At 52.6% G+C, this 21,051-nt stretch overlaps 3 protein-coding genes across 15 annotated transcripts in view; 2 read left to right on the top strand and 1 right to left on the bottom strand.

Annotated features, from left to right (window-relative positions):
* NCOA1 (nuclear receptor coactivator 1) overlaps positions 1-6,699 on the top strand; it is a 184,069-nt gene extending 177,370 nt beyond the window's left edge. For 4 of the 7 annotated variants that reach the window (XM_054064102.1, XM_054064098.1, XM_054064099.1 and 1 more), the window contains 5 exons: positions 690-1,089; positions 2,910-3,084; positions 4,204-4,387; positions 5,249-5,338; positions 6,368-6,699. In XM_054064102.1, coding sequence (XP_053920077.1) covers positions 690-1,089; positions 2,910-3,084; positions 4,204-4,387; positions 5,249-5,338; positions 6,368-6,535 — 1,017 coding nt within the window. In that variant the 3' untranslated portion in view covers positions 6,536-6,699. Of the gene's footprint in view, positions 1-689; positions 1,090-2,909; positions 3,085-4,203; positions 4,388-5,248; positions 5,339-6,215; positions 6,274-6,367 lie in introns of all 7 variants that reach the window. The other 3 variants (XM_054064104.1, XM_054064105.1, XM_054064100.1) reach the window with 3 other exon arrangements.
* A 124-nt stretch (positions 6,700-6,823) lies between these two features.
* Positions 6,824-12,326, bottom strand: PTRHD1 (peptidyl-tRNA hydrolase domain containing 1). Of its 3 annotated transcripts, none has more exons than XM_054064129.1 (3): positions 12,067-12,326; positions 9,606-9,781; positions 6,824-7,374 (listed from the first exon to the last, which is right to left on the bottom strand). In XM_054064129.1, exons 1-2 carry the CDS (start codon positions 12,277-12,279, stop codon positions 9,611-9,613), a joined length of 384 nt encoding a protein of 127 aa, XP_053920104.1. In that variant the 5' UTR covers positions 12,280-12,326; the 3' UTR covers positions 6,824-7,374; positions 9,606-9,610. The 3 variants fall into 3 exon arrangements, with proteins under 3 accessions (XP_053920104.1, XP_053920103.1, XP_053920101.1); XM_054064128.1 differs by lacking the exon at positions 6,824-7,374 and adding an exon at positions 7,922-8,584; XM_054064126.1 differs by lacking the exon at positions 6,824-7,374 and having other exon boundaries at positions 8,621-9,781.
* On the top strand, positions 12,286-20,522 carry CENPO (centromere protein O). Of its 5 annotated transcripts, none has more exons than XM_054064120.1 (8): positions 12,286-12,413; positions 12,765-12,873; positions 13,773-14,010; positions 14,469-14,638; positions 15,284-15,395; positions 16,276-16,535; positions 17,747-17,918; positions 19,643-20,522. In XM_054064120.1, exons 1-8 carry the CDS (start codon positions 12,367-12,369, stop codon positions 19,765-19,767), a joined length of 1,233 nt encoding a protein of 410 aa, XP_053920095.1. In that variant the 5' UTR covers positions 12,286-12,366; the 3' UTR covers positions 19,768-20,522. The 5 variants fall into 5 exon arrangements, with proteins under 5 accessions (XP_053920095.1, XP_009562097.2, XP_053920093.1 ...); XM_054064116.1 differs by having other exon boundaries at positions 12,345-12,413; positions 19,646-20,522; XM_009563802.2 differs by lacking the exon at positions 12,765-12,873 and having other exon boundaries at positions 12,322-12,413; positions 13,850-14,010; positions 19,643-20,520.
* The last annotated feature ends 529 nt before the right edge of the window (positions 20,523-21,051 follow it).

The raw sequence follows: 21,051 nt of genomic DNA, 5'->3' as shown, positions 1-21,051 counted from the left end.
GTTGTTGGGGTTGTAGTTGTTGGGGTTGTTCAGCCTGGAGAAGAGAAGGCTGAGGAGAGACATTAGAGCAGCTTCCAGTATTGAAGGGGGCTCCAGGAAAGCTTGCGATGGACTTTTTACAAGGGCCTGTAGTGAAAGGAAAAGGGGGAACGGCTTTAAATTGGAAGGGGGAAGATTGAGATTGGAAATTAGGAAGGAATTCTCCACAATGAGGGTGGTGAGGCCCTGGCCCAGGTTGCCCACAGAAGTGGTGGCTCCTGGGAGATGTTCAAGGCCAGGTTGGATGGGGCTTGGAGCAACCTGATCCAGTGGAAGGTGTCCCTGCCCCTGGCAGGGCTTTGGAACTGGATGGGCTTTAAGGTCCGTTCCAACCCAAACCATTCCATGATTCTGTGAAGTGGGACCCTCAGAAGGGAGGGGTTGTTGGTGGCAGCCAGGTGAACAAGAGCCTCGTTTCCCAGCTCCAGGGATGCTCCAGCTTTACATCTTTACATCTCCAACCCACTCTGCCCTGCAGTGGCACAAACAGGCAAATTTACACCATTTTGGGGTTTTCCACTTTGTCTTGCAAAGTCAGGATAGGCACCTCAAGCCAGGGAAGAGGAGAACCAGGGTAGGGGGTGCTCTGAGCTGTTTGCGAGAACCAGATGGTAATGGTGATAACTTGGGTATCCCCCTCTTTTCTGCAGCCTCCCCTCAACGCCCAGATGCTGGCTCAGCGCCAGCGCGAGCTCTACAGCCAACAGCACCGGCAGCGGCAGCTCATGCAGCAACGAGCCATCCTGATGAGACAGCAAAGCTTCGGCAACAACCTCCCTCCTTCTGCCGGGCTCCCAGTCCAGCTCGGAGCCGCTCGCTTACCCCAAGCACCCCCTCAGCAATTCTCTTACCCTCCAAACTATGGTACGACTCCGGGAAACCCTCCCACCTCCACCAGTCCCTTCTCACCATTGGCGTCCAACCCCGAGGCGGCGCTGGCGAACCGCAGCGGCATGGTGAACCGGGGGATGATGGGCAGCGTTGGAGGGCAGTTCGGCACCGGGATGACCCCGCAGATGCAGCAGAACATCTTTCAGTATTCGGGATCAGGTACGGCGAGCAGTGGGTTGCACTGGGAAGCCGTCTAGCAGAGCTGAGACCTCTGAGTCCTCTAAAGTGCTCCTCCTTAAATAATATCTGCACCCAAACCCTGGCTGAGAAGTCTGGAATGAGCTCATGCCTCTCGTGTGGGCAACATGTGGGTAGGAGATGGGTGAACCAGCGTGGAGTTGAGTGCAGGCACTGTCTTGAAGCTCAAGCATCCACAAGGTCTCAGTAAGGTGGACATCACTGATGAGGAGGTGGCTGCAGTTATCCTGCAGGAATAACAGGACAGGAAAAGGAGTAATGGTTTTAAACTACGGGAGGGGACATTTAGACTGGGTATAATGAAGAAATCTTTTACAGTGGGGGTGATGAGACACTGGCACAGGTTGTCCGGAGGTGTCATGGCTGCCCTATACCTGGAGGTGTTGAAGGCCAAGCTGGATGCGGATTTGAGCAACTTGATGCAGTGGGAGGTGTCCCTGCCCATGATGGAGGGTTGGAACTGGATGGGCTTTAATGTCCTTTCCAAACCAAACCATTCTATGATTCTAGGAATGATGTCTCCTTTGGCATCATCTCAGCAGGACAGTGGCCATTTTCCAGCCCGGTATGATGCTAAAGAGGAACACATGCTGATGGAAACCACTTGAGGGGGGGTTCCCTGCTCCTTCAATCCTGAAATATTTGCATTTGAGCAATGCAGCTGCTGAAAATGAAAACCAGAGACCCCAAAACTTAAAGTCAAACCTGAGGCACCAGTCCCAAGCAGTGTCCCCAGGGCTTAGTGTTAGGGCCAGTTCAGTTTAATGTCTTTGTCCATGATATGGATGAGGGGATCAAGTGCTTCCTCCATCAGTTTGCAGATGACACCAATTTCAGTGGGAGTGTTGATCTTCTGGAGGGCAGGAAGGCTCTGCAGGGGAATCTGGACAGGCTGGGTCCATGGGCTGAGGTCAGTGGGATGGGGTTCAACAAAGCTAAGTGCTGGGTCCTGCATTTGGGTCACAACAACCCAGTGCAGCGCTTCAGGTTTGGGGAAGAGTGGCTGGAAAGCTGCCCTGTGGAAAAGGCCCTGGGGGTGCTGGTTGATAGTGACTGAACATGAGCCAGCAGTGGCCCAGGTGGCCAAGAAGGCCAACAGCATCCTGGCTTGGAACAGCCATGGTGTGACCAGCAGGGGTAGGGAAGGGAGTTGTCCTCCTGCACTTGGCGCTGGTGAGGCCAAACCTCGAATCCTGGGTTCAGTTTTGGGTCCTTCACTCCAAGAAAGAACTTGAGCGGCTGGAGCGCATCTTGAGAAGGGGAACGGAGCTGGGGAAGGGTCTGGAGCCCAGGGGTTCTTGGGGGCAGCTAAGGGCTCTGGAGCTATTTGGTGTGGAGAAGAGGAGCCTGAGGGGAGAACTTATCATTCTGAGCAGCTCCTGGAAAAGAGGTTGGAACCAGGTGGGGGGCTTGGGCTCTTCTCCCAAGTAACAGGTGATAGGATGAGAGGAAACCGGTCTTAAGTTGCACCAAGGGAGGTTTAGATTGGATATTGGGGAAAATTTATGTCCTGACAGAGTTGTGAAGCCCTGACAGAGGCTGCCCAGGGCAGTGGTGGAGTCCCCATCCCTTTGATGGGTTCAAAAACCATGTGGCTGTGGCACTTGGAGACATGGTTTAGTGGGCACGGTGGTGTTGGTCTGCTCGTTGGACTGGATGAGCTTAGACGTCTTTTCCAACCTTTATGATTCTATGGTTCAATGATTCGGTGTCAGGGGAGGAGGGAAGTGGGTCTGCTGGGGTGGGTCTGGGCTCCACTGATTCTGTCTGTCTTTCCGCAGGCATGGGTCAGCAAAGCGAGCCTGCCTTCGCCCCATCGCTCAGCCCCAGCAGCCCTTTGATGTCCCCCCAGCTCCCACCTTCACAAAGCCCCATGCTGCAGCCAGCTCCGCCAACACCGGGCTACCAGTCACCCGACATGAAGACCTGGCAGCAAGGAGCCATGGGGAATAGCAAGTAAGATCTTGGTGGGGATAACCTGGAATGCGCAGGTCACACACACATGCAGAGAAGGTGGCAAGGTGACAGCAAGGTGATGGTAGAGGCAGTGGTGACCGTAGGTGACACCTGGCTGAGGATACATGCTGAGCTCAGGCTGTGTTGCCCTACTGTGATGTCCTGCAGAAACCACCATCAACCCATGTTTTTTGAGCTTCAGCTCTCCAGAAGTGGGGGAAAAAACACCACAAAATTTCACCTGGGGGATACCCTTTGTGTCTCCTGCTCTGTGATGGTGGCTGGGTTAACCCGTCCTGGGTGAGCAGCATGGAGCAGGAGGTTCCTGGGCGGGGTGGGATAAGATGGAAGCGCTGTTGGAGGTTGGATGCTTCCCCATGCCTTGCAATGGAGAGCTGCCTGGAGCCCAAGTGAGGATGATGGGGTGTTGAGGAGGGCACTGGAAAGAGAGCTTGGTGTTACACAGAGCAGGGCTTTGCATCTGAGTGACCCTTAATCCAGCCTGATGCCCTGTAACAATCCTTCTTATGGCACTGGTGTTTCTCCTGCTCTGCCCCATCTCCCTAAGGAGCTGCCTGCCACAGCAGGAGCAGAGGGTGGATGTTTCTGCATAGGCCACCTCCCTTCTTTTGGTCTTTTCTCCCAAGGAACAAGTGATAGGATGAGACTGCCTCAAGTTGCACCAGGGAAGGTTTAGTTTGCATATTAGTAACAATTTCTTTACCGAAAGAGTGGTGAAGCCCTGGCAGAGGCTGCCCAGGGCAGTGGTGGAGTCTCCATCCCTGGAGGGGCTAAAAAACCCCATGTGGCTGTGGCACTTCTGGACATGGTTTGGTCAACACGGTGGGGTTGGGCTGCTGGTTGGTCTGGATGAACTTAGGGGTCTTTTCCAACCTTAACGGGTCCATAATTTTCCAGCCCCCCGGCGTGGTTAAGTACAGGCAGCACCTGAATGCCTCCCTGTCCCTAGGGATGTGCAGGGTTCCCATCCACTCCACCAACTCTGCTATGGACGGTCTTGGTGTTCACCAAGAGGCCATCCCAGGAGGTCGGCACACACCTCCAGGTGCCTCTTGCCACTCCATACAAACCAGATAATGCCTTTTCCTCTCTCTCCAGTGTATTTGGCCAAGCAGGGCAGAGCCAACCGACACCCGCTCAGCAGGGAATGTACAACAACATGAGCATCACCGTCTCCATGGCAGGAGGAAACACCAACGTCCAGAATATGAACCCCATGGCCGGACAGATGCAGATGAACTCGCTGCAGATGCCTGGGATGAACTCCATGTGCTCAGAGCAGGTCAGTCCCAAACCGTTCCTGCTCCTGGAACGGTCAGGCAGCTCCCAGGGGTTTGGGACTCCCTGGCTTTGGAGGTAACAGTGTCTGAAGGGGTGAAGGGGGAAAGGTCTGGCTGCCACTCTGTGGGTGCTATGGGGTGTCCTGTGTGTCCCTGTGGGATGCAGGGACATGCTAAGCATCTCCAGCACCTCCAGCCCTCATGGTGGGGCTGGTGGTGGGTCCATGTGTGGCCGTGCATCCCTGTGGAGCTGTGAAAGCTGGGAATGGGGAATAGGGAATGGGAACAGTTGGATACAGGACCCTTACACAGTGCTAGCCTGAAGCCTCGAGCGGCAGCCCTTTGGTGAGAGCCTCCCTGAGCCAGACCAAGATGCCTCCAACGTTTTCAGCAGCTGGGATTTGTTTCAGCACCATTAAGCTCCTGGAGGACATGCTTGGCTCGTTGATTTTGCATGGGATGTTATGGGCTGGGGCTTGCAGCCTCCCTAGGGAGTAGCTGTGGGGCTCGGCAGGGAAGGAGGCTGTCCCTGCCCCGAGTTGGCAGCGATGCACTGGCTGAGCCGGTGGCTTTTGCCTCTGTCACCAAGCGGTTGGGTGGTGTTTCGTGCTCCCTCAGAGCGAGACAGCAGCCCAAGGGCAAGGTGCAGGAGGTGGGGAGAAAGATGAAACGGGTCCCGGCTGCCCATGGGATCCCCCACCGATGCCCCAAAACCCTTCATCTCACAGTGCAGGGTGGATGCTGGCAGGTTCCCCAGCGCTGCCTCATGCCCAAATCTCCTCAAAACTCATCTCAAGAGGGCAGTGAGTGCCCCTCTGGCATCTGGAAGCCCCAGCTGAGCCTGGATCTTGCTTTTTTGACAGGTAAATGACCCAGCGCTGAGACCCGCGGGCCTTTACTGCAACCAGCTTTCCTCCACTGACCTTTTGAAAACAGAAGCAGATGGGGCGCAGGTCAGTAAGAAACTGCTAAGCACATCTCAGGTATCCCGAGGAGTTTGACAAGATTCCCCCCTCCCTGGAAAAGGCCAAACGGCCCCAGCCATTCCGGCTTGGCACATTTGGTTTCTGCCTGGACTGGCCCTGGTTAGCAGGGTTCGGTTGCAGCCACCGTGGTCCCACCAGCACTGGGTAACATCAGTGCCCTCTCTGCATCACAGCTTACGCCGCTGCTGTGAGCGTTTTTGGCCTTGTTGCTGGCACGGAAGAGTGGGAACTGGAAAAATAAATGTGTTGGTGCTAAATGCCCCTTAGCCGTGTTCGCTGTCGCTCCGGAGGGTTTCTTTCCTAGGCTTGGCCATCACCGGACTGGCCCATGGCCCCTTTGTAGCCACGGTGCAGCCAGGCCACCACGTTAAAGGAAATTTGGATGGCGAAGGCTCTGGGGGCGGCATCTGTTGCTGCAAGCAGTGCCGGTTGCTGCAGGCAGCACTGCTGGACGGTACCCATCCCTCTGAGCATCACCAAAGCGTGCCCAGCCACTCACCACCGCCTTCAGCTCTGGGAACGATCCAGTTCATCCCTATCTCATCCAGCACCCACCGGCGTCACGGCATCGCCTCCCCCTTCCCCGTAGCGCAGCCTTGGTTCCATAGGGACACACCAGGACACACCAAACCTCTTAATTCCGATCAAACAGCTGCGCTGGACCTCACTTACCACCACCACCTCACACCGGCACGGCCACTGCGCCGCAGCTCCCTCCACATAGGGAATGCCAAGCTGGGGGCTTTTTTTTCCCCAAAAAAAAGATCTATTTTTCCCTTTTTTTGATGAGCAACGTTATGAACCTCGCCGAGCCGAATGAGTTGCAGCGGTTTTCTTTTTATAGGACAAGAAGACCGAAGAGTTCTTCTCTGGGGTGGCTCCAGACTAGAGGAAGTTCTCTAGTGAGTTTCCACTTCACGTAGTTCCCAGCTCCGCTGCCGCCAGAACCCTACCCCGGCCTTGCTAAATCCCGTTTTTTCCTCTTTTGTGTCCCAACAGGTACAACAGGTTCAGGTCTTCGCTGACGTCCAGTGTACAGTGAATCTGGTAGGAGATCCCTACCTCAACCCGCCGGCTCCTCTGGGTGCTGCAAAGAACGCCACGGGGCCGCCACCGCCGCCGGGCCAGCAGAAGAGCCTCCTTCAGCAGCTACTGACTGAATAACTGCTTTGCGAGGAATGTGAAATTGCAAAACACAAAGACGACCTACAGAGAGATATAAATATATATATTATATATTTTTCTGAGATTTTTGATATCTCAACCCGCAGCCATTCTTCAGCTCGTAGTGTTTGGAGCAAAAAGGGGGTGGCTTTTTGTTTTATTGGGTGGGGGGTGGGGTTTTTTCCCTTTATTTTCCCTTTTCCCCCTTTTTTTCCCTTTTCCCCCGCCTTGTTTTCCCCCTTTTTATTTTGCCCCCCCTTTTTATTTTCCTCCCCCATTGCCCTTTTTAATTCCTTTTTCCCGTTTTTTAAATTCCTCCCCTTTTTATTTTTCTCCTCCCATTTTTCCCCTTTTTTTCATTTTTCTCCCTCCCCTTTTTTTAATCCCTTCCCCCCCTTTTTATTTTGCTGTCCCTCTTTTATTCCCCCCTTTTTTAATTCCTTTTTTTCCCCTCCTTATTTTGCTCCTCCCCTTTTTTAAACTCCCTTCCCCCCCCTTTTTATTTTGCTCCCTTCCTTTTCCCCCCTTTTTCTTAAACCCTTTTTTTTGTTCCCTTTGGCTTTTTTTTTTAAAAAAAAAAAAAAAAACAAAAGCGTTGGATGTCGGCGAAGCGCCGAGGCGGGACAGTTTGGTCTCTTGAGCCAAACTTACAGATGATTCTTATTTTTGTAATCACTTCGCTGGCTTCTTAACCTGGAGGAAGGTTTCTCGGGGAGGGGGGGAAGAAGGCAGCTGGAGGACTGCGGTGGCGGCAGGAGGAGGAGGAAGCTCAGTTTCAGCTGGATCTGTCACTGATCACGTCTCGGCGCGGGGCTCGGAAGGGGATCGGCGCTGGATTTCTGCAGGAAAAGCCGTTTTTTTTTAATTCACGCTTAAATAACCCCCCTCCCCGGTCTCTCCCCTCCGCCCCAGCCCGCTTGTGCGTACAATCAGCTTTTTCTAGCAATCGTGAGTTTGTCAGTTTTAAAGAAAAAAAAATCAGAGTATTTTGACCCAACATTTTTTTTTCCATGTTTTATGCTGGTTTCAAAGCCTCCGAGCGAAACGGGGAGGGGGGCTCCAATGTGTATATTGCAGCAGGAGGGAAAAATACACAAAACAGACAAAAAAAAAGAACAGTTTGGGGGAAAAAAACTGCAATAATTTTTAGGGGGAAGGCTGGGGGGAGGGGTTCTGTCAATTACTGTAGATAAAATTTTCTGATTAAATATTAAATAAAATTAAGCAGTCGGTTCTTTCTGCTTTGATTGTGTTTAACGGCTGAGGTAGCTTAAACTATTTAAAATAATAATAAAATAATAATAATAATTGAATTCTCTGCTGGGAGATAGCTTATTTTTTTTCCCCTCGAGCCTTTCACTGTAAATAGCTCTGAGCTCTGTATAAATTTATTTTTTCTCTTTTAGTTTGGGGTTGCTTTTAATATTCACTGCAGACTTTTACTGGGAGGGGATGAGGGGAAGGTTTGTTTCCCCCCTCTACGCATAGTCCTGGTGTGTGGAAAAATGTGTAGCTTTGTTGATTTGCAAGAGTTAAAGATGACAAACAAACAAACAAAAAAAGAAGGAGAGTTGCCAGCAAATATTTCGTTGTTTCTGTGCTGAAGGGATGTCAGAGCGGGGCCAGAGCCCTTTGGAGCAGAGTGCGACAGCGAACTCAACATCTTCAATGGCAAACCAGCATCTTAAATCCCAACATGCTGTAAATAGATCTCTTTCTTTATTTGTGGAGTTACCAGTCATCAAATTCACCGCTGGAGCACAGGGCGGGATGGTGGGTAGAGGGAAGAAGGGGTTTATTGCATCCCACCAGCCTGCAGGCTGTGGAAACAGCACAGGGGCAATTGGAATCAGGAGGACCCAGACAGGGATTGGCAAAGCACACGCAATTCTAGCTGACAATGCAGGGGGTTTTAACTAATTGGCTCGTTTCAAATGTTTTTACTGCAAAGGAGGCCTAACACAGCAGGATGAGGGCTGCAGCACATCCTGGTTTGCCGGCCGATGCTGCCGTCTGCTGTTTGTGTGGTACCCGGCAGGGTTTCATCACCTGGTTCAGGACAAATGAAAACATGGAGAAATCAGCCTCCTGGTGCAAGAAGAAAAAGCAACGCAGCCATGGAGCGAGGGGTGTAGGTGGGAGAGGCTACTCCAGGAGGAGAACCACCAGCAAATCTGCAGGGAAGGCCAGTGTCACCAGCTGTGCCTGAAGCCAGGACCCGCTTACGGAGCTCATGCTTCTGGTTTCAGAGAATCATGGAATGGTTTGGGTTGGAAAGGACCTTAAAGCCCATCCAGTTCCAACTCCCTCTGTCATAGACAGGGACACCTCCCACTGGATCAGGTTGCTCCAAGCCCCATCCAACCTGGCCTTGGACACCTCCAGGGAGGAGGCAACCACAGCTCCCCAGGGCAACCTGAGCCAGGGCCTCCTCACCCTCAGCATGAAGAATTTCTTCCTAATGTCTGACCTAAATCTTCCCTTTGCAATTTAAAGCCATTCCCCCCATCCTAGCACTGCAGGCCCTTGGAAAGAGCCCCTCCCCAGCTTTCCTGGAGCCCCTTTCAGTACTTGGAGGCTGCTCTAAGATCTTCCAGCAGCCTTCTCCAGGCTGAACAAGCCTCCTCTGGATCCATTCCAACAGTTCCATATCTTTCTTATGCTGGCGATTCTGGAACTGGACATAAGACTCCAGGTGAGGTCTCACAAGAGTGGAGTAGAGGGGGAGAAACCCCTCCCTTGAACTGCTGACCATGCTTCTTTGGATGCAGCCCAGGATGGATGGATGGATAAATTCTAATGGAAATATCACTCTAAAACAATCATAGAGACATTTTTCAAATGCAGCAGAACCTGAAAGTTTGCTTGTGCTGGAAAGGGAAGATGTACAAGGAGGGTAACACAAAACACAGTCATGTTCTACACAGAAAACATTTAATCCTCCCCAATAAAGAGTCGTTCCACACTGTGCGACCGCTATTGCCAGGCGAGGAGAGGTTACATGTGCCGAGCGTGAGCACAGCACTCCTGAAACACAGCAGCTTTCCTTGGAGAGCAGACTATGCCTCACCATGCTCACTTCAGCAGCTTGAACTTCTTCAGGTGTTGGTGCACTTGGTCCTTTGGGTATGGCCGGAGTGCCAGGCAGGTGGGCATGTTCTCGGGCTGCTCCATCCACAGCGCGTGATCAATGCTGTGCTGGTTCAGGGTCTCTGCCAGTGCCCTCAGTGCAGCCTCATCTGGAGCCTGGGAAGAGATGGAGTCTGCTGGAAGGTCTGCGGTAGGTGGCAGTGACAGGTGCCCAAGGATGATGTGGGGAATCAAGGAATCATTAAGGTTGGAAAAGACTTCGAATATCATCCAGTCCAACCATCAGCCCAGCATCACTGTGCCTACTAAATAATGTCTCCAAGTCCCACTACTACATATTTTTTCAAACTCCTCCAGGGATGGGGACTAAACCGCTCTTTCAGAGAATAAATTGTTCTTCATGTACAATCTAAACTTCCCTCGTGGCAACTTGAGGCCATTTCCTCCAGTCTCATCCCTTGTTACTTGAGAGAAGAGACTAGAACCCACCTCACTCCAACCGCCTTTCCAGGAGCTGCAGAGAGCCATGAGGTTTACCCTCATCCTCCTCTTCACTTTAAACAGCCCCAGGGCCCTCAGCTGCTCCCGGAACCCCTGGGCTCCAGACCCCTTCCCAGGTCTGTTCCCCTTCTCCAGACGCACTCCAGCCGCTCAAGGACTTCCTTGGAGTGAAGAGCCCAAAACTGAACCCAGGATTCCAGGTGTGGGACACTATTACTGAATACAGGGGCACAATCCCTTCCCTACTCCTGCTGGCCACGCCATGGGTGGTCCAAGCCAGGATGCTCTTGGCCACCTGGGCCATTGCTGGCTCACATCCAGCTGCTGTCGACTAGCGCCTCCAGCTATGCCAAGCAGCTTTCCAGCCACTCTTCCCCAAGCCTGGAGCACTGTGTGCGGTTTTTGTGTCCCAAGTGCATGATATGGCACTTGGCCTTATTAAACCACATCCAGCTGGTCTTGGCCCATGGATCCAGCCCTCCAGCAGATCAACACTCCCACCCAACTTGGTGTCATCTGCAAACTGACAGAGGGATCACTCGATCCCCTCATCTAGATCATGGATTAAAAAGACATTAAACTGAACTGGCCCCAACACTGAGCCCTGGGAACACCACTTATGACCAGTGTATCAGCTATGACTTTCGGTTTTGGGGTCTCTGATTTTCATTTCAAGCAGCTGCATCGCTCAAATGCAAATATTTCAGGAATGAAGAAGCCGGGGAAACCCCCCTCAAGTGGATCCCATCAGCAGGTGTTCATCTTTAGCATCACACCAGCCTGGAAAACAGCCAGCATCCCGGTGAGATGATGCCAAAGGAGGTTCCTAGAAGCGTAGAATGCTTGGGGTTGGAAGGACAAGCAAACACCACCCAAACAGCATCTTGTTCTTCTAAGAACTAACTACACCACCAGCCCCTGTGGCACTGGGGCAGGAGCTAGGAGCTGTGAAGCAATGCAGACTGCAAACCTTTCACAACACAGGCTTTTCTCTTGGGCTCAGCTGCGCAAGCCCACATCCACACAGGGGCAGCCCTGATGTCCTCCTGCCATCGCCCTCTGACTAGCTGTGCCAGAGGCTTCGCATCTTGAGGGCGCTGAGGAGTTCGTCGAATGGTTTGGGTTGGAAGGGACCTTTTCAGCCCTGAGGAGAAGGACTTGGGGAGCTGGTGGGTGAGATACTGAACATGAGCTGGCAATGGGCGCTCGCAGCCCAGAAAGCCAAACTGTGTCCTGGGCTGCATCCAAAGCAGTGGGACCAGCAGGGCCAGGGAGGGGATTCTGCCCCTCTGCTCTGCTCTGGTGAGATCTCACCTGCAGCCTTGCATCCAACTCTAGAGTCCTCAGCACAGGAAGGACATGGATCTGTTGGATCAAAACTGGAGGAGGTCACAAAGATGATACAAGGGCTCCAGTACAAGGCCAGACAGGAAGTTGTGGTTGTTCACCACACAGCCTGGAGAAAAGAAGGCTGCAGGGAGACCTTAGAGCAGCCTCCAGTGCAGAAAGGGGCTCCAGGAAAGCTGGGGAGGGGCTCTCGATCAGGGAGGGCAGGGATAGGATGAGGGGGAATGGTTTAAAGCTGAAAGAGGGGAGATTTGAGATGAGATAATAGGGAGAAATCTTTTGCTGTGAGGGGGAGGAGGCCCTGGCCCAGGTTGCCGGAGAGGTGGTGGCTGCCCCATCCCTGGAGGTGTTGAAGGCCAGGCCGGATGAGGCTTGGAGCACCCTGATCCAGTGGGAGGTGTTCCTGCCCAGGGCAGGGGCTTGAAACTGGATGGGCTTTGAGGTCCTTCCATCCCAAACCATTTCCTCCCAAACCATTCTGTGATGCCACGAGTCCCAGCCCCCCCTGCTGGGGCTGCAGGTGCCCCACAGACCCGTGCTGCCCCACAGATCCCCACTCCCGCCTCCCCAAAATGGCGGCCCCCAGCGCGCACCTCCAGCACCACGGTGCGCATGGCGCCGCCCATCTCCAGGTAAGCGCGAGTGTCCGGGTGCTCGCTGTGCGTGTGAGAGGCGGCGAGGGCGGCGTGGCAGCCTTGTGCCACCACCGCGCCCAGCGGCCACGCTAGCGGCGGCCGGGCCAAGTCCCCCCGCAGCACCACGTACTGCACCAGCCCGGCCACCGCTGCCGGGCGGGGCGCCGCCATATTGCCGTACGGAGGCGCACAGCCTCACGGGAAGTGCTACGCCACACGGAAGCGGAGGGGGGGAGGGGGAAAGGCAGCGCCCCCTCCATGTTGTTGTACGTCAGGAGCGGTGGCGGGGAGGAAAGTGGTGCCAGGTAAGTGACGCACTTCCGCGCGGGGGCGCGGGGCGCGGGATTTGAGTGGCGGCGGCAGTGGTGAGTGAGGAGTGGGGTCGGGGGAGGCCTGGGGCTCCTTGTCGCCTCCCCCCCGGGTCCCTCCCTGTCACCCTCAGCCCCCCTGGGTTCCGTCCGGTACCCCTTGGTTCCTGCCTGTCGTCCCTCCTCGGCCTCCGATGCCTCCCTGATCCAAGAAGCAGCTGCCTTTACAGAAAGTGGGGTATTTGTGATTTAAGCTAAAGCTGAGTTCATCGAAGTACCTGTACGCAGATACTTGGTACGCATCCAAGTACGCAGAATGTCCCTCTGGTCGCGTTTTCTCCCAAGCAGGGTTTTTGCAGCCTCTGCTTATTCTTTGGGGATGACAACGCAATCTGTGCTGAGCATATGTGGCTTCTCCTATGACCACCTCTGTTTGCAGCCTTTCCCCATCTCAAAGGCAAAGTCAGGGAGAGCTGGCTCCAAAGCTCCAAATTAGCAGAGCTTTAACTGCTGTGAAGTTCATAGTAACATTAAAACGAGTCCTTGGAAAGTCATGGAATGTGCATAAAGTTTCTGGGAATAGTTATACATCTTCACGGCAGTGGGAAACATGTTCTGTCTCAGCTCTTGTCTGCCTGCACGCAATGGATGGAGATTGCTCCCTTTTGGTGCCCAGGCCTCTTAGATTATTAATTTGCTGGCATTTTTGGTGTCATCCCTATCACCTGTTTCACCCGGGGTCCTTCTCTTACACACACGCACACACACACACATCCCTCTCTGCCCATCTTCTCCAGTCCCTCTGCTTCACCTCACAGTTCCTCCCTGTCCTTTCCTGTCCATCCTTTCCCCGGTCTCTTTGTCACCCCCTGATTCCTGCCTGTAACCCTCTCCAAGCCTTGATGCCTCCCTGTGCCCCCCCCCTATTTCTTCCCTGTCTCTTCCTACTCTGAGTCCCTCCATGTCACCCACCTCCAATTCCTGCCTGTCATCATCATCAAACCCACCAACCCTCGATGCCTTCCTGTCCCACTGTCCCCCCTGAGTCACTGTGTCACAGGATTCCAGCCTGTCACACCCCTTCTGGTCCCTAGGGTCCCTCCCTGTCCCCTCTTTCCTCCGTAAAGTCCTTCCCTATCCCCTTCTCCCTCCCAGGTGCCTCCCCTGCCCCCCAGGGTCACCCCCCAATCACCCCTGGATCCCTCCCTGTGTCCTCAGGGCTGTAGTGGCTCTCCAGGCCCTGCTGGCAGAGACCAGTGAATCCTATCTATTCTGGCACTCCCAGCAGTTTTCCGTGTGGGGCTGGTGGGAAGCAGTGGCTCATAGCAGCTGGTGGTTTATAATGCATTGTTTCAGCCATCTGCCCATGGGATCATCCCTTCGTGGTGCTGGACCAGACTTCGGTGCTTCTCAGAATCCTGTTGTGGCAGCAGGAGGAAGAGGAAGGTCGCTCCAAGGAAGAGGAAGGTTGCTCCAAGGAAGAGGTCTCGCTGCCCTGCTGTTCCTGCAGGGATGGAGCCTGGCCAGGGAGCGTTAGCGCCTGCAGGAGAGCAGCAAGGGATGATGGAAGATGGGAAAGTGCATTCAGCAAGTGGTGAGTGGTCCAGGGCACAGAGTGCAGACATCTGTGCCATGGAAGGTTTCCTCCGGTAAGAGCAAACCCCAAAATGCCACAAGTGATCCCCTGGTTGGTCGTGTCTTGAGTCACCCACAACCAGTTTAGGTTGTGGGGGCTTCAGAGAAGTCACTTTGCTGCTCTGCGTGCTAGTATAGAAGTAAAACTGGGAACTGCAGCTCTCTTGGGATTGAGACTGGTGTGTCAGCTGCTTGCTCAACTGGGAAGGCGCACCATGGTGTTAAGGTCAGCTGGCACTTGGCCTCACTGTTTAAAAGCCCTTCCCCAGATGTTTTTCTCTATCTGACCCTTTGAAAAATCATTGTATGTGGTTTATTTGTGTGTCTGCAGAAGATCTGCTTGGTTTGGGGCACCACGGTGCAGATCGTTAATTGTCACAGCCTGGATTTTGAAATGGATCATGCTTTTCCTTGCAGGATTGTTTGCTTACCTGGAAATGCTGGAAGCGCAAGCTCACGAGGCAGCTGTGAAGCAGGAGGAAATAGAGCAGCAGGAGGAGAAGCTGGCCATGCTGAAAAAGAAAGTGCAGGAGCTGAGACTCCAGAGGGATGAGCTCCGGGCTAAAGTGGACCTGCAGGGAAAGGGGGTGAGAAAGGGCTTGCTGCCAAGATCTGCTGGAGGGCGCTGGGGTGGATTTACTGAAGTTATTCATGTAGAACCAACTGTTGGGTTTGTGTTTCCCCTTTTAAGTCCAAATGTGCCCCATTTCCATTACTGAGTAGTCCACATCTATGAAGTCTAATCGCTTGGAGGTTGTGTAACCATTTCTGAACCCTTTTCTTGAGTTTTTCTCCTCCTGCTTCCTTTCTCCCCTCTCTATCAGGGACTGTGGGTATTGCAGGAGGGGGAATGGTTTGAAGCTGAAAGAGGGGAGATTGAGATGAAATCTTAGGAAGAAATATTTTGCTGTGAGGGGGAGGAGGCCCTGGCCCAGGTTGCCCAGAGAAGTGGTGGCTGCCCCATCCCTGGAGGTATTCAAGGGCAGGTTGGATGAGGCTTCAAGCAACCTGATGTGGTGGGAGGTGTCCCTGCCCATGGCAGAGGAGTTGGAGCTGGATGGGCTTTGAGGTCCCTTCGGACCCAAACCATTGTACAATTCTCTTCTGCTTCAAACGCCATGTCACTTTTCTTGGAGATGGGTTATGATTTCTCCATAACCTTGCAGTGTTCCCTGTGGGTGATGCATTCCCATCAGCAATTTCTGACCTCTCTTCTTCTCTGGATTTTGTAGCAACTTGGGAAAGAAGGAGTCATGTTGGAGCCAGCACAGCCCAGCTCTCAGGCTGTTCTTGAGTGGAAGATAAAAAGCGTTAAGGCCATGCTGCAGATCTTTTATCTCACAGGTAAGGTCTCAAAGTTTCCCTGCATCCTGCCAACGACTGCGTTCCTGGGGTGCCACATAATGGAAGATGAGCCTGATGTGAAGTGTCATTTCCTTATTAACATCCCTGCTGTTGTTCTTGGAGCCTGTAGAGTCTGAAAATGCTGGAGGAACTGTAACCATGTGATTCCCTGCCTCTCACAGGCCTCTGTGATGTTCCCAGAATGATTATTTACTGAACTATATCGTTTAAATGAAGGTCTAGATTTTGGAAAATATGTAACTACCTTAGGAATGAAATCTTCAGGAATTAGGCAGTTAAATATCCAGTGAGCTGGGTCTTCCAAGCAGGCTTGTGGGTCAGCACCCTCTTGTCATCTCCTCCTGAGTGTTTTATTTTGCTGTGTTTTACATCCCTAAGCTTCTGAAAGTCTTTTATCATAGATTCATGGAATGGTTTGGATTTGAAGGGACGTCAAAACCCATCCAGTTCCAACCCTCTGTCATGCACAGGGACACCTCCCACTGGATCAGATTGCTCCAAACCCCATCCAACCTGGCCTTCAACACTTCCAGGGATGGGGCAGCCACCACTTCTATGGGCAACCTGGGCCAGGGCCTCACCACCCTCATAGGAAAACATTTCTTTCTAAGTTCTCCTCAAAATCTCCTCTCTTGCAGCTTCAAACCATTCCCCCTTATCCTATCCCTGCCCTCCCTGATCAGGAGCCCCTTCCCAGCTTTCCTGGAGCCCCTTTCTGTCCTGGAAGGCTGCTCTGAGGTCTCCCTGGCATCCTCTGAGGGAGCTCCCTGAGCTGGCATGGTAACAGGACGCAGCCCCAGAGCTTCCTTGCAGTGACGATGTCAGGTAGCAGTTACTAATCCCTCTTTCTGGACTCCAGGGATCAGCGGGAAGCTGACCAAGCGAGGAGTGTGTTTCTGCATCAGCACGGCTTACGAGGGCACCTATTTGGATTCTTACTACCTGGACCTGCTTATCAAGCCGGAAGTGCAGATTTACCGCCACTCCATCCCTGTCTTCATCCCCCTGGAGCAGATTGCCAAGAAGTACCTGCAGACGGACATCAGGCGCTTCCTGTCTGTCTTGTCAGATCACCTGAACGCCTACGTGGGGAGGAGGTTCCAGGCAGACCGGTTACAGGTACCAGTGGCTGCACGAGAGCTGCTCACCTGACCTTTCCCCTTCAGCATGCCAAGTGTTCCAAGTCTCCTTAGTGCTGCGGGGAATCTTGGCATTTCTCTACATGGAGCACTTGCAGTTCTGTTTTTCAGACACGTTATCGTGTGACTATGATCTCGGTTGCCCATTTCATCAAGGATCACATACTTGAATGTCTTGCTCATTTGAAGTTTACTGCCAAATGCAAAGGTGGTAGAATAGAATCATGGAACCATTAAGGTTGGAGAAGACCTTTAAGCTCATCCAGTCCAACCACCAGCCCAGCCCCACCCTGCTGACTAAATCATGCCCCGAAGTGCCACGGCCACATGGCTTTTGAACTCCTCCATGGATGCAAACTCCACCACTGCCCTGGCCAGCTTCTGCCAGGGCTTTACCACTCTTTCAGGAAAGAAATTGTTCTCAATATGCAATCTAAACTTCTCCTGGAACAACTCGAGGCCATTTCCTCTCATCCTATCCCTTGTTACTTGGGAGAAGAGCCCAACACCCACCTCGCTCCAACCGCCTTTTTGGGAGCTGCAGAGAGCCATGAGGTCTCCCCTCATCGTCCTCCACACTAAACAGCCCCAGGTCCCTCAGCCACTCCCAGAACCCCTGGGCTCCAGACCCCTCCCCAGCTCCATTTCCCTTCTCGAAACGCACTCCAGCCCCTTGAGGTCCTTCTTGGAGTGAGAGGCTCAGAACTGAACCCAGGATTCAAAGTTCAGCCTCACCAGCGCCAAGTGCAGAGGGATGGTCACTTCCCTGCTCCTGCTGGCCACACCATGGCTGATTCAAACCAGGATGCTGTTGCCCTTCTTTTCCACTTGGGCCACTGCTGGCTCATGTTCTGCAACTGTCGACCCTCACCCTCGGGTCTTTTCCCTTCAGGCCGCTTTCCAGGCACTCTTCCCCAAGCCTGGAGCATTATGTGGGATTGTGACCCAAGCGCAGGACCTGGCTCTTGGCTTTATTAAACCTAAAGGCCCTGAGCTGAAATAGCTGTTGTTTCTCAAAAAGGAGAGCGTGGTTTAAGGGTGCACATGAGCATTTGTTTATTGAAATCATCCCCACACAAGTCTTGGTTGATAATCAGCCACCTCAGGGCATGTTTGCACTCCAGGCTGGTCAGGAAGGTGAGGGCACTGCACTCAACTTCCTTTCCAGCTCTCACGTCTTCATCCCTGCAGGAACAGTTTCCGGAGCAGATAGAAGGACCCTTGCAGAGAAACTCCTTGTGTAACTTGCTGGTCTTTAAATACTACGTGTCAAGTAAAAGCAAGACCTTTTCACTCACTGCAAGGCTACTCTACGGAGATCTCTGCCACAGCCTCCCCACTGAAGCTATCGTTTCCTGCACACGTGAGTGGATGGTGCAGGGTCTGGGGCTGTGGGGTGGGCAGAACGTTCAGTGCTTCTGCAGGTGGATGGGGGTTATTTCCAGTTCAGTTTGGGGACAGAAGGGAGCAAGCTGTCCTATTTCTGTGGAAGATAAGGGGTTGTGTGCCGTCAGTGCTGGGTCTTGAAGTAGTTGTAACTTGTCCCTAGCTCAATAGCACAGGTCTTCTACAGCACTCGCCAGACTGGGTGGCTGGAGGGAGGGAGATATAATGGGCCTGACAAAAGAAAAGTGTGAGTGCCAGCTTGGATCTCTTCAGTTCGTTCCCAAGGTGCAGTTTCCCCAAGGGCAAGCTCTGGTACAGAATCACGGAATCCTTTTGGTTGGAAAATATCTTTAAGATCATAACGGCCAACCCTTAACCTCACACTGCCAACCCCACCACTAAACCCTGTCCCCAACCACCACATCCACACAGCTTTTAAATCCCTCCAGGGATGGGGACTCCACCACTGCCCTGGGCACCCTCTGCTATGGCTTGACAACCCTTTCTGTGAAGGAATATTTCCTATATCCAATCTAAACCTCCACTAGTGAAACTTGAGGCCATTTCCTCTTGTCCTATTGCTTGCTACTTGGGAAAAGAGTCCAACACCCACCTGGCTCCAACCACCTTTCCAGGAGCTTCAGACAGTGATGAGGTCTCCCCTCAGCCTTTTCTTCTCCAGGCTAAGCAGCCCCAGGGCCCTCAGCTGCTCCTCATAAGATTTGTTCTTCAGACATTCTCTGGTGTGTAGCTGGATGAAGCTCAGACCATAGCAGCTGGAACTAATGCTCTTCTCTCTGCCACCAGTCATGTCTCTGGCCTGTTTCTCCAAGCTCCTTGACTTGCAGTTGGACTGGAGGAGTTGTGTGCTGCTGAACAATTCCCCCTCCCCTTTCCCTGCAGAAGCCACCCTCTTATAGGTGAAGGACATAAATCTGTTGGAGAGAGTCCAGAGGAGGCCATGAAGATAATCTGAGGGCTGGAGCACCTCTTGTACGAGGGCAGGCTGAGAGAGTTGGGGTTGTTCAGCCTGGAGAAGAGAAGGCTGCAGAGAGACCTTAGAGCAGACTCCCAGTACTGAAATGGGCTCCAGGAAAGCTGGGGAGGGGCTCTTGATCAGGAAGTGCAGGGACAGGACAAGGGGGAATGGTTTTCAGCTGCAAAAGGGGAGATGGAGATGAGATCTTAGGAATAGATGTTTTCCTGCGAGGGTGGTGAGGTCCTGGCCCAGGTTGCCCAGAGAAGTGGTGGCTGCCCCATCTCTAGAAGTGTTTAAGGCCGGGCTGGATGGTGCTTGGAGCAACCTGATCCAATGGGAAGTGGCCCTGCCCATGGCAGGGGGTTGGAACTGGATGGGCTTTAAGGTCCCTTCCAGCCCAAACCATTCCATAATTCTGTTCTATGAATTTCTGCCTTTGGTCATGAATTATGGTGTCCTCTGAGCTGAGGGGCAGCTGGGAGGCTGAGGCTACCACGTCCTGTCCTTGCCCTTCAGCACTGGGTGCTTCTGCAGCTATCAGAAGCCACAGGAGAGCTGCAGGAAGCGAAGTGTTAGGAAAGAGAGTGAGGGTTATGAGAAAAAAAACTGTGTTGTGAGGGAAAGTGAAAGAGTCCAAAGGGACAGGAGAAGGGAAGGAAATAATTTTATGCTGGCTATATGGTGTTCCCTTCCACACTGATCCTCCTGCTTCGGTCTTCCAGCAGACGCTCCCGCATCGCTAGCAGAGACAGCTGCAGCTCACTCAGACCTGTTTCGCCGCATGGCCCTGCACAAAGCTTTCCGCTCCTTCAGCACCGCTCCAGAAAGCGCAGAGGGAGCAGCCTAAGGCACTCTGGCTCTACTTGAGAACACGCCTCCCATCTGTGAGAAGTTGTCTCCAAATGCAATGTTTTACATTGATCCTCAAGGGGTGACTGGGCTAGTTTGAATCTCAACAGTGATGTTTTCCAAGGCTTTCGGATGCCAGCCATTGCAGGTAACCTTTCCTCAGTGCTGTGGATCCTGCAGCCAATGCTGTGGAACTCCGTGGTTGCAGGAAACTTCTCACAGTTGGAATTAGAAACTATAAAACCTTCAGGATCGTGGTTCTTTGGGGGCAGTTCCCTACGGATCAGCACTGTATTCTTATCCAATGCACCTTGAAAAGAGGGGAGCAAGTGGGAAAACCTGTACACTGCTCACTGCAGCCAGGAAAGGACTTCATGTCAGGAGTGGGGAGGGATTGAGGGACACAACTGAGGTTTAGTTATTGCTGGCAGCAACCCATGCCCTCATGTAGGCTCTGTTCCTTCTCCAAGCAGGAGCACAGAACCTTCCAGGAAATCCCACAGCAGCAACGCCTTCCCAGTGCTGTTTCCTCCCCAGGTCTAGGGCAGCTTTGCTGGTATCTGATCTTTGTGCTTCAGTCTTTAAAAACCTGCTGGTTTGTAGCAGTACGTTAACTACTTGTTAATGAATTCCCCCGTTACTGAAATCATGGGGTTTAAAAATAAATCTGTTGATTTGCTTCAGATTTTCCTTTCCTTCTGCTGTGGTTTGCTGGGATAGAATGGGGTTTAAGTGACGATATATATATATAATTTGGCTTAACTACCAGTATTTTCTCCTGTCTCATTTTTATGCCAGCCCCACGTCTGATAAGGCACAGGGAAAGCACTCGATAATTGTTTCTGTAATGTTTAGACCGTATAATCATGGACTCATCGAGTTTGGAAAAGAACTCTAAGCTCATCCAGTCCAACTGACAGCCCAAACTCACTGTGCCAACTAAACCACGTCCAAAAGGAATCAAGGAATCAATAAGGCTGGAAAAGACTTTTAAGATCATCCAGTCCACCCCTTAACCTGCCAATTCTACCCCTAAACCATGTCCGTAAGTGCCGTATCCACACAGCCTTTGAACCCCTCCAGGGACAGAGACTCCACCACTGCACTGAGTAGTCTCTACTAGGGCTACTAGGGCTTCACCACTCTTTCAGGAAAGAAATTGTTCCAAATATCCAATCTAAACTTCCCCTGGCACAACCTGAGGCCATTTCCTGTCATCCTACCACTTGGGAGAAAAGGCCAACCACCCCTGCCTCCCTCCAGCCTCCTTTCCAGGAGATGC

The sequence above is a fragment of the Cuculus canorus genome, chromosome 3 (genome assembly GCF_017976375.1).
Source record: "Cuculus canorus isolate bCucCan1 chromosome 3, bCucCan1.pri, whole genome shotgun sequence".
Lineage (NCBI taxonomy): Eukaryota > Metazoa > Chordata > Aves > Cuculiformes > Cuculidae > Cuculus > Cuculus canorus.
This window is presented reverse-complemented; position numbering and strand designations above follow the sequence as displayed.